This window comes from Carassius auratus, unplaced genomic scaffold (assembly GCF_003368295.1).
Source record: "Carassius auratus strain Wakin unplaced genomic scaffold, ASM336829v1 scaf_tig00030051, whole genome shotgun sequence".
NCBI classification, from domain to species: Eukaryota; Metazoa; Chordata; class Actinopteri; order Cypriniformes; family Cyprinidae; genus Carassius; species Carassius auratus.
The window spans coordinates 285,838-298,112 of record NW_020525823.1 but is presented as its reverse complement, the minus strand read 5'-3'; the positions used below and the strand labels follow the sequence as shown (position 1 = coordinate 298,112).

Here is a 12,275-nt window from a genome sequence, read left to right as displayed (position 1 = left end):
CTTGTACTCCCGGTTATTACTGTTCCATAAAAGGCATATCAAAAAGCCATGTTTTATGATTCAGGCTATTAGTTTTAACACCTACAACATGGGTGAATCAAAATGTGGATTCTTTGCTGTATGTCAGACTGATCCAGCAAATTCATTTCAGCAATGTTATGGTTTTAATAACTCTGTAATAACTGGTTATCTTTATTACAACAGTCTGATATAGCAACATGACATCCAAACAGGCATTTCTGATAAGAAAATACAGATTACATTTTGAAAGTTAAAGCCTAAAATGAAAACCCACAGCATGGTAACAAGCTTCAACAGTATTTTCATCTTGACCGAGCAGGCATTGCATAAGCTACTGATAAAGTCCAGTTTTCATTTTCTTCAGCTTTTTTTGTCACCCCTAACTTCACCAGGTTCATCACGTTCTCTTGTGCCCACCAAAAATGCAAGTAAAGCAATGCTTACATGTGCAGAGACCACATCGAAGACAGCGGCCTTCTCTCTGTCACCTCTGAAAAATGCGCTCACACACTCATCTGCCAACAAGGGGGCACGGTAATCCAGTAGAGCTATATCCTGAGAAATCAAATTACACATGAAACTGTTTTACTTAAGTCCTATAGGGCAATTTCTTACAGAATATTTTTATGACCTCTTTACAAGTCCATACATTTATATGAGGTTTATATAGATGTTAACAATATATGTACACATACAGGAGTACTGCTGATTGCATTTGGATAAAATCATGCATATATATGCTTTTGTAAATATACAGAGCTGGGTTGATTACTTACAAATTGTAATCTGTTGCTGATTCCATAGTTGCTAACTAGTATTAGTTAGTAACGTAATCCACTACATTACAAACTTTAGGGAATATAATTAGACTACTTTTAGTTTATTTTTTACCTAACTCGTTTATCACATTTATTTAAATAGGACAGTCTTGTGGCAATATGGCTGTGACATAAAAATACAAAGAGTAAGATATTTCATTCTATTTACATACGAAATGCATTAAACGTGATATTACATCAAGGTTTCCCAAACTAGGGTCTGTGAAGGAACTGAAGGGGGTTTACGAGTGTAATGAAAAGCTAATAATTAATTAAATCATAAAAATGTTGAAATTGAAACAAATTATTTTGAAATAATTCAAACTAAAAAACTTATTGAGGAAATGAAATATTTTATTTTGTATTTTACTGTTTGAAAGACATAGAAATACATGGTTAAATAACCTACAGTGATAATTCAAATAATAATGGATGTGTTTATCAGTGCTTTATGCAATGTTGAAATACTTCTTAAACCTGAAGTGATGCTTGTAAATCCAGTGGTCAAATTCTGAATGTATAGGTGGTAGGCTAAAAATGTTTTTTTTTTTAAACATTACACATTAAACCAATTTAATAAAACACATTTGAAAATAGGATCACGATTTAATTAAACATCAGTCCCTCATTCAAATGTTATTTAACTGAGAGCGTGCACTTACATCACTGCAGTAATGAAAATTCCTTAAATTCTATTCTTCGTCCTTCCAGTAGAGGGTGGCAAAGAAAATCAACAACAAAGTATTCCAAACAAACTCCCCACTCAAGAAAACATCAGATTTATATTCCACAATCGCCCAACCTATGGCTTAATAAGAAAATGGACGCTTTTAAAGAGTTTTAAACACTTTTCGACTGCTTTACAGAGATTTCCATGTAGGGGAGCAAACCAAATCCGGTTTGCATTGTTGTGGTTTAGCGGAGACTGGAAACTCCTCGCCGTGGATCGGGCCTATTTCAGCTCATAACCTATTCAAGGTAACCGATTGATATTTAGCTGGTTTCCTTCCTAAATCATAAAAAATGTATATATATTCGCAGATATTTTCTTTACAGTTTAACTTGACATTTCGCCGCTGCAAACGGAGTAAATACGCTAGCGTATGTCTGTTTTATGTTAGGTTTTAAGAAAGAAGCTCGAGCTTTGCTAAGTCTTATACTTCTTGCTGGCTCGCTTTAGCATGGCAGACTGTGTCTGACTCAGACAAGGGTGAAGACTGATCTTGTTTTCCATGAACATGAATAAAAGTCGTTAATACACGGCATTGTATGTAAAAAATCATTCGCGCGTGTGCGACTTACCTGTGGTCGTCTGACTCCATGCATCTTCAATGTGAATTGTGAAAGTAGCACTTAGGATACATAGAAACATATTACACTCATGATAATGCAAAGAAGGTGAATTATTTAATTAATAATTATTTGACATAAAAAAAACAACAACTTGGACTTGAGTATAAAGTACAAAGAGTACACAGTGAGAAAGTACTTGACTTTCACAATCTTTGTTTTCAGGTGCTTAAGGAATCACAATGTCAATTTTAAGTCTGAAGAAGAAGCAACCAAAGACTTTTAAAGTCAAAGTCAGCACCATGGATGCTGAAATGGAATTCAGTTGTGAGGTATGGAAACATATATGAAAATACAAAACTGTGATTTGGTTTGGTCTGCCTGTATAATCATGTTTTTTGGTTTATATGTGTCTTATAGGTCAAATGGAAAGGGAAGGATTTGTTTGACCTGGTGTGTCGGACCATTGGTTTGAGGGAAACCTGGTTTTTTGGACTTCGATACACAGTGAAAGACACTTATGCCTGGCTGAAGCCTGATAAACGGGTGAGATGTGCAGTGCAGAGCTGGTGCTGAGAGCATTATATAGTAATATAGAAATACCCTGACAAGTTTTTTGGGGGGGGTTTAAATCCGTCTAGGTTTTGGATCAAGAAGTTCCAAAGGACTCCCCGATAACATTTCATTTTCTTGCCAAATTCTTCCCCGAGAAAGTTGAGGATGAGCTTGTTCAGGAAATTACTCAGCACCTCTTCTTCTTACAAGTATGTGGGAGTTGTTCTTGTGAATCTGGCATGATTTCTCTCCGTGATGGTTTTATCTGCTCTACAGAAGCCTCTTTTTTGGTTTTGCAATGATTTATCTAGTTTTCTTTGAGCAAAGGTCTTCTAGAGTTGAAAGACTCTTCCCATTTTATTTTTTTACCAAGGTCAAAAAGCAGATACTAGATGAGGAGATATTTTGCTCTCCAGAAGCCTCTGTTCTTTTGGCGTCGTATGCTGTTCAAGCCAAGGTAGGTCTCTGTGTCAGTGTTTGATCTAATTATTATATAGTGTCTAATATTAAATATTTCCTGTTTGTCTTCCTTACTGTAGTATGGGGACTATGATCCAAACTTTCACAAGCCAGGTTTCTTAGCTCAAGATGAACTCTTGCCCAAAAGAGTGAGTAATGGCTGTACCGCTAGAGAATGGGTTCATTTATCAATCTCCAGCATCTGCATATATTAACCTGACTTGTGTGTTTAATTGTCTAGGTGCTGATGCAGTACCAGATGACAGCAGACATGTGGGAAGAGAAGATAACAGCTTGGTATGCTGAACACAGAAACATCACAAGGTAAGACTGTGCATGTCCTGTGGTGTCCAAGTCAGCCGCCTGGCCATGAAAGGCACACTGTGTTTGTTTTGTGTTTGTAGGGATGAAGCTGAGATGGAGTATCTAAAAATAGCACAGGATCTAGAGATGTATGGAGTTAGTTACTTTTCTATTACAGTAAGTCTCTATTTTTATTTATTCAAACATTTCTTTATTGGAAGAAAACAATCCAAAAATAATCCAAAATCTCACAGCAAAACAAGAGGGACACAGAGCTGCTTCTTGGAGTTGATGCTCAGGGTCTTCACATCTACAACCCCAACAATAAGCTTAGCCCCAACAAATCCTTCCCCTGGAGCGGAATCCGAAACATCTCGTACAGCGAGAAAGAGGTTGGGAGGAAAGAAAATCCTGACCAAAAATAGAAATGAAAATACAAAATTATGCAAACATACCATATGTGTTTCTTCTTAGTTTACTATCAAACCGTTGGACAAGAAAAAGGACGTTTTTAAATTCTACTCCTCTCAGCTCAGAGTGAACAAACTGGTGAGTTACTTTTATAGGTGTTTCTGTAATAAAGTGTTTCAAAACAGTTGCTAATGTCATTTGTGTAAATTAGATCTTACAGCTGTGTATTGGGAACCATGACCTGTTCATGAGGAGGAGGAAGGTGGATTCCATAGAGGTCCAACAGATGAAGGCACAGGCCAAAGAAGAGAAGGCCAGGAAAAAGGTCTGTCATTTCACTTCCTTGAAATTAGCTTAATGATGGTTGTCATAAACCTGGTTCAGTTATGATAAAACTTTGTGGCGTTACATTTCTTAGGATTTGTTGTCTTCAGTTCTCTTGAATTATTAATTTAATGTTTATTGTGCTAATCGAACATTAATTAAAGGCTTAGTTCACCCAATAATCAAAATTATGTCATTAATAACTCTCCCTCACATTGTTCCAAACCCTTAAGACCTCAGTTCATCTTTGGAACACAGTTTAAGATATTTTAGATTTAGTCCGAGAGCTCTCTGTCCCTCCATTTAAACTGTGTGTACTGTATACCCCATAGATTCTCTCTGGGGTTCAGGTCTGGTTAGTTTGCTGGCCAGTCAAGCACAACACCATAGTCATTTAACCAACTTATGGTGCTTTTGGCAGTGCGGGCAGGTGCCAAATCCTGCTGGAAAATGAAATCATCATCTAAAAATGCTGGTCAGCAGAAGGAGGCATGAAGTGCTCCAAAATTCTTGGTAAACGGGTGCAATGACTTTGGTTTTCAAAAAACACATTGGACCAACACCAGCAGGTGACATTGCACCCCAAATGATCACATGTGGAAACTCCTTGACAAATTCCTTGACACGTCTGTGTGTGGTGGCCCTTGATGCCTCAGTCCATTCCTTGTGAAGTTCACTCAAATTCTTGAATCGATTTTGCTTGACAATCCTCATAAGGCTGCGGTTCTCTTGGTTGGTTGTGGATCTTTTTCTTCCACACTTTTTCCTTCCACTAAACTTTCTGTTAACATGCTTGGATACAGCACTCTGTGAACAGCCAGCTTCTTTGGCATTGAATGTTTGTGGCTTACCCTCCTTGTAAAGGGTGTCAATGATTGTCTTCTGGACAACTGTCAGATCAGTAGTCTTCACCATGATTGTGTAGCCTAGTGAACCAAACTGAGAGACCATTTTGAAGGCTCAGGAAACCTTTGCAGTTGTTTTGAATCGATTAGCTGAGTGGCATGTCACCATATTCTAATTTGTTGAGATTGTGAATAGGTGGGTTTTTGTTAAATGTGAGCCAAAATCATCACAATTACAAGAACCAAAGACTGCTTTTGTATGTGAGCATTGACTTTATTTAGAGGGGGGGGTGAAATGCTATTTCATGCATACTGAGTTTTTTACACTGTTAAAGAGTTGGATTCCCATGCTAAACATGGACAAAGTTTCAAAAATTAAGTTGTACATTTGAAGGAGTATTTTTGTTCCCAAAATACTCCTTCCGGTTTGTCACAAGTTTCGGAAAGTTTTTTTCGAGTATGGCTCTGTGTGACGTTAGATGGAGCGGAATTTCCTTATATGGGTCCTGAGGGCACTTCTGCCGGAAGAGCGCGCGCTCCCGTATAGTGAGGCTGAGCACAGACATTTCACTGATCAGAGCGAGAGCGAAAATCACAAAAGAAGTGTGTTTTTGGTTGCCAGGGCAAGACAACCCTGCACAGATTACCAAAAAAAAAAAAAAAAACAGCATTAAGGGACAAGTGGATGGAGTTTATTTTTACAGAGCATCAACGGAGTTGTGCAAGTGTTTTTGTTTGTTCCCTGCATTTCGAAGATGCTTGTTTTACAAACAAGGCCCAGTTTGACGACGGATTTGCGTATCGTTTATTTCTTAAGGATGATGCAATCCCAACGAAAAAGGGTCACGATCGTGTGTTGGAACCGCAGGTGGTGAGTAAAACTGCTTAAAATATCTCTGCCTCCTTGTTAGTGCGTCCCCTCCCATGCCGGAGACCCGGGTTCGAGCCCCGCTCGGAGCGAGTCGTTGCTGCTGCTGCTCTCGTTCAGTTTCAGCCTCTGGATCTGATTCTGGATCATAAATATACGCTGAATCTGACTGTAAGCCATGGTTTGTTTTGGATGATGGTTTTTCCCTCACAATAATGTCACAGCTTCCACATGCTCTCAACACAAAAGCCTACTGGCGCTCGTGATTCTTTAGCTCCACCCACACGTCACGCCTCCAGACGGTCGTGTTTTTCCGGGAAAAATCGGTACAGACTATCTTTCTTTTATGAATATAATAAAACTAAAGACTTTTTGGAGTTATGAAGGATGCAGTACTACTCTATAGGTACTCAAGATGAACAGGATATTGAGTGAAAACGAGCATTTCACCCCCCCTTTAATACATAAGTTTCACAATTTGAGTTGAATTACTGAAATAAATGAATTTTTCCATGACATTCTAATTTATTGAGATGCACCTGTATATTAATAGATTTTTAATATAATACAAATTGTATTTTAAATAAGGACACAGTTGATCAAAAGTGACTGTAAAGCCTATTATAATGTTTCAGATACTTCTAGTTTGATTAATGCTGTTCTTTTGATATATTCTTATATATATATATATATATATATATAAAACATTTTTACAAAAACTTTAAGCAGAACAGTTTTTAACATTGATAATAATAATATAAGCATCAAACCGGCATGGTAGCATGATTTCTGAAAGAGCATGTGACGCTGAAGACTGAATTAATTGCTGCTGAAAATTCAGCTTTGCCATCAAAGAAATAAATTAAATTTTAAAATATATTGAAATAGAAAATATTTGAATATTGTGAAATATTATTACAATTTATTACTTTTTTTTTCTGTAATATTGATCAAATAAATGCAGCTTGGAGACCATAAGCGATGTTTTTCAAAAGCATTTAAAAAATGTCAATGTACTTGAATTCGATTTTGATCAAATTTGTCATATTGTATTATCTTGTGCAAGATCTGACCCATTGTCTCATGTGTGTGTGTGCTTAGGTTGAGCGTCAGATTCTTGCACGGGAGAAGCAGATGAGGGAGGAAGCAGAGCGAGCGAAAGAAGACATGGAGCGTCGTCTGTTCCAACTACAGGATGAGGCTCGAATGGCCAATGAAGCTCTAGTGAGGGTTTTGCCAAGCTTGAAATTGAGTGATGCCAAATACTTGACTTTCTATTCCACGCCAGCTTGTAATATATGTCCTCATAGCCCGAGTGGTATAAAAGTATGTGGTCAAGGTGTAAATTTGAGATGAACTGCAGAGCTATTAAGTTCCAAACCATTGTGATGAACTTTCATCAGAATTACATCCATGCTTTGAGACTGCCTGAGCCTGATTCCATAAGCCTTTCTTCTCTGTCTCCGTCTCTGCAGCTGCGCTCCGAGGAGACGGCTGACCTTCTGGCAGAGAAAGCCCAGATCGCAGAGGAGGAGGCCAAATTACTGGCCCACAAAGCAGCTGAAGCAGAACAGGAGAGGCAGAGACTGGAGGTCACAGCCCTCAAAACCAAAGAGGAGAAGAGACTGATGGAGCAGAAGATGAGAGAAGCAGAATCTCTGGCGGTTAAGCTTGTTGAGCAGTCAGAAAGGAGGTGGGCCAGTAGGGTTTTCAGGCATTGACACCAATACCAGTCAAAATTCTGGATACTAATTTCACAGCAAAATGATCGTATTAAATGAATACACCTTTAGTTAAAAATTGCTTCATTGGACTAAAGGTTCGCTATGAAATGTCCTTCTGAAACACATGAAGACACTGAAGACAGGACTTACGGCGTCTAAAAATTCAGCTTTACAATTGCAGGAATAAACCTTTTTGACACTTTCAAAAACAATTACAATTCTTAATTATTAAAAAAATTTTAGCCACCAGTGTAAATATCAATATAAATAAAAAACAATAACTTGTAACCTTCAGATATTCTCTCCTAATTAAACAAGGTTTTAAATTAATTATTAAAGTAAACACAAATTAGGAGCAGTGAGTGGTTTTAAGTATTTTAATGCTAACATACTTCACACTCAGTGCTGTGATTGTCCAACCAGAATCAATTATTACAGGCCAACATTTAATTAGAGAAGTTAAATTCGTGTCTTGTATTTTGTGGCATTCAGACTGAAGGAGGCAGACCACCTGAAACAGGATCTGAATGAGGCTAAAGATGCAGAACGGAAGGCAAAGCAGAAACTTCTGGAAATCACCAAATCAACATACCCTGTAATGTTGCTATGACATGTAACAATAGTATTCTGCTGTTTATTATCCTTATAATGCTTTAAAAACATGTCATTTGTATCATGCACTCAGTTAATAGCAGCATACTCCAGCCCTCCTCCTCCCACTGGGCCAGAGAGTCCAGATATGACTCCAGACATGGGCAGCATGTCCATCAAAATGGATTTCAAGGACTCCGATATGAAAAGACTTTCCATGGAGATTGAGAGAGAACGGTATGCACTTGATCACTTTCTGTTTAAAGAGCTAGTTAAAATTTAAACTGAATATATGCTTCTGTCTCCTTGTGTGTGTCAGGCTGGAGTACATGGAAAAGAGCAAACATCTTCAAGACCAGCTGAAGGAGCTCAAATCAGAGATTGAATCCCTGAAGTTGGAAGAGCAGCAACAGGCTGGAGTCTACAGTCTCAGGAGTTACGCTGAACCTCCTTATATTCCCCACAGCAATGTGAGAAACACTCAGACATACTGAACGAATTTATTGGATAATGGGTATTGTTACATGATTAATTAATATATCAAACATTTTGGGGTTAAATTTCTAACTAAAATAACTAAACCTACCATTCAAAAAAAGTTGGGGTCAGCAGGATTTTTTGAATGAAATTAATACATGTATTCAGCAAAGATGCGTCAAACGTATCAAAGGTGACAAAGATTTTTTGAAAAGGTTACGAAACATGTATATTTCAAATAAGCTGCCCTCAATAGTCGACTAATCGTTAGTGAGAGCAGATGAGAATTAGTTGACCAAAATATAATTAGTTGCTTAAAATCCAGGGTCAAAGTCACACAGTGACTAACAGATCGTTAATGGCTAGTCTTTGGTAATACAGTACATCCATGGGCAGGACATCCAAACTCTCGACTATCATTCATCGACCTCTCAAATATGGCTTATCTGAAATATGTAAGTATTATTAAAGGGGGGGTGAAATGCTATTTCATGCATACTGAGTTTTTTACACTGTTAAAGAGTTGGATTCCCATGCTAAACATGGACAAAGTTTCAAAAATTAAGTTGTACGTTTGAAGGAGTATTTTTGTTCCCAAAATGTCACAAAAGAAGTGTGTTTTTGGTTGCCAGGGCAAGACAACCCTGCACAGATTACCAAAAAAAAAAAACAGCATTAAGGGACCAGTGGATGGAGTTTATTTTTACAGAGCATCAACGGAAATGTGCAAGTGTTTTTGTTTGTTCCCTGCATTTCGAAGATGCTTGTTTTACAAACAAGGCCCAGTTTGACGACGGATTTGCGTATCGTTTATTTCTTAAGGATGATGCAATCCCAACGAAAAAGGGTCACGATCGTGTGTTGGAACCGAAGGCGGTGAGTAAAACTGCTTCAAATATCTCTGCCTTCTTGTTAGTGCGTCCGCCTCCCATGCCGGTTCGAGCCCCGCTCGGAGCGAGTCGTTGCTGCTGCTGCTCTCGTTCAGTTTCAGCCTCTGGATCTGATTCTGGATCATAAATAAACGGCTGAATCTGACTGTAAGCCATGGTTTGTTTTGGATGATGGTTTTTTTTCCTCATGGTAATGTCACAACTTCCAAACGCTCTCAACTCAAAAGCCTACTGGCGCTCGTGATTCTTTAGCTCTGCCCACACGCCACGCCTCCAGCCGGTCGTGTTTTTCCGGGAAAAATCAGTACAGACTATCTTTCTCTTATGAATATAATAAAACTAAAGACTTTTTGGAGTTATGAAGGATGCAGTACTACTCTATAGGTACTCAAGATTAACAGGATATTGAGTGAAAACTAGCATTTCACCCCCCCCCCCCCCCTTTAACTTTACATGGCCACTCAGTCAAATGAGAAATTTGCTCTATTCAAGTGTCTGTGCGGAGTGTGTCTGAACAGCAGCTCGTTCACTGCAGGACAGATGGAGGCACCGGTGTGCTCGCTTGCTCTTAAAATAATCCCTAATTTAGTTTATTTGTGTGCACTCACAATATTGTGCTTTTGTAAAATAATGAAAGCAAACATAATGTACGTTCTCCCGTCTCTGTGTGTATCTTTGCCCTACAGACTTTAAAAACATATATATATATAGAGTCGGGGGGTGGGGGGGTCCTATCCTGAAATGTTCTTATTCTGCCTTGTCTGTCTGTTGCAGAGAAATTCTGCCTACATGGCTCAGATGGCCTTCTACGAGGAAGTGTGAAAGAACAATCCAGTCTGTTTCAGGAGCAGTTTGCAGCTATCACTGATGCATGCATGTACACCAAAAATGCAGCAACCTCATATACTGTGCTTTTAAAATTAATATATTTCTTTTATGTTTTTGACTCGTGCAGTTTGCTTTTGTCTACACCTCAAGTCCTGTTTTACTGCTAGCACAAATTGTTTGGCACTTTCAAGCACATGAAACTATGTTCACGTGCCAGAAATATTTGCTGGAACTGCAAGGTATTAAGGGACATTTCTGATACAAATAGTAGCTTTAGAATTATCATATTATTAAATGATGAACACAAGTATGTTAATAAGGTTGGAACGGCACCAGAAACACTACGACTTTCTATTCTTTTCCTATGGGATGCTTGATCAGTTTAACACTAGGTGCCTTTAACACATGCCACAGATAGTGGTTTTAACTACAATATCAACGAATTTCAATTCATTTGATGTATTTGAATCTTTTGAACTGTGGATTGTGTACTTTTTCTATTGTTTTTTTTTTTTCTCGAATATGTAGATGATTGATATTTTCCAGTACACTCCAGTGCCTTTTTTGGAAAAGCTTGCACTACTCATTGAGCTGAATGATTCTCTACTGATGCACTCTTTCTTGCGGTATGACTGGTCTTATAACCCGCTTGACAAGTGCGTCAGCTGTAACTACTCTATCATATTCAGGAACAGAGGTAGATTGATGGCCTCTGTTTATGAATGTGCTGTACTCATCCATTTTGGCTGGAGTCTCTGAGTGTTTTTTGAATCCTTGACAGTTTTTAGTTGATACAGGCAGATTTATTGGTTTATCTACCGTTTTCTGTTCCTAAATCAACTTATGCTTGGACTTGTTATGGTTAAGAGCCATTTTGCCATTTGAGCACATTTACATCTTAGTAACATTTCAGATTTTTTTTTCCCCCCTTCAATATTTAAAATATTTTTTTATTAGAGAACGTCAGAATGTCCTTTGTTTCAAAATGCAAAATGCAATGTCTCCAATTACACAGGACCCATATATTTTGCACTCATTTTTAAATGTTCTGAATGCTTTTGGGTATATAGAATTTGTTGCTGAAATGTTGATGCAAGACAAACCTGCATGCTCATATATAAAGGGATGAGTAGTTAATGATGTTGGAAGGTTGTTATGCCTCATTATGTTACAGCGGATTGTGCATTTAGCAGCATTAATGGATTTTGGAGCAGTATCTTTTTTAAATACACCTCATGCATTGCTAAGTCTTAGTTTAAATAGTGCCAGACATTCCTGTTCTCGTCAGCATGACTGTGTACATTAGCTTGAGATGTCCTAAGACAGAGTGACTTCACAAGGCAATTGTTCATGTTTTAATGAATGCCAACCAAGTTTGTGTTTGTCTTTATCCATCTGCACCGCACAAATAAGCTTGTTTTTTGGATTTCATAACATCATCAACGAGGTCATTTTCACTCTGTGTTTGATTGAAACACCTATCACAGCACAAGCTGCCTTTGTTTAATATGTGTGCCATGGGTTCAGACGCCGATTGTCCATCTGAATGTGGACATACAGCAAACTCGTGTGCAGTGAATTGTAAACTGATATACAAATAAACTGCAAAGATGCATTTAAGAGATTTTGTTCTTTGTGTTTGCTTTCTGATGCAGGTACTGTGGAAAAACTAGAGACCAAAACATAAAAATCCAATTTGTACGTCAAACCATTTATCTCACACTTGTTTGTTTATCTACAGAACATCCTGTGCTTCAGGTTTATCTCGAGGTGAAAGTACAAAATGAAAAGAGTCTGTCTCTGGACAATAAGAGAAAGTTCCGGTCGCTGGCAAAAGGGGGCGAACTAAACCACTTTTTGCTGTTGAATAT

At 38.0% G+C, this 12,275-nt stretch overlaps 1 protein-coding gene across 2 annotated transcripts; it reads left to right on the top strand.

Moving 5' to 3' along the window:
• The first annotated feature begins 1,536 nt into the window (after nt 1-1,536).
• On the top strand, nt 1,537-12,019 carry LOC113079981 (merlin-like). 2 transcript variants are annotated; one of them, XM_026252224.1, is made up of 17 exons: nt 1,537-1,817; nt 2,355-2,461; nt 2,550-2,675; nt 2,771-2,893; nt 3,058-3,141; nt 3,224-3,292; nt 3,385-3,467; nt 3,548-3,623; nt 3,701-3,838; nt 3,921-3,995; nt 4,069-4,182; nt 6,996-7,118; nt 7,370-7,587; nt 8,111-8,213; nt 8,304-8,446; nt 8,529-8,679; nt 10,351-10,398. In XM_026252224.1, exons 2-17 carry the CDS (start codon nt 2,372-2,374, stop codon nt 10,396-10,398), a joined length of 1,764 nt encoding a protein of 587 aa, XP_026108009.1. In that variant the 5' UTR covers nt 1,537-1,817; nt 2,355-2,371. The 2 variants fall into 2 exon arrangements, with proteins under 2 accessions (XP_026108009.1, XP_026108010.1); XM_026252225.1 differs by lacking the exon at nt 1,537-1,817 and having other exon boundaries at nt 2,372-2,461; nt 10,351-12,019.
• Nucleotides 12,020-12,275: the final 256 nt, after the last annotated feature.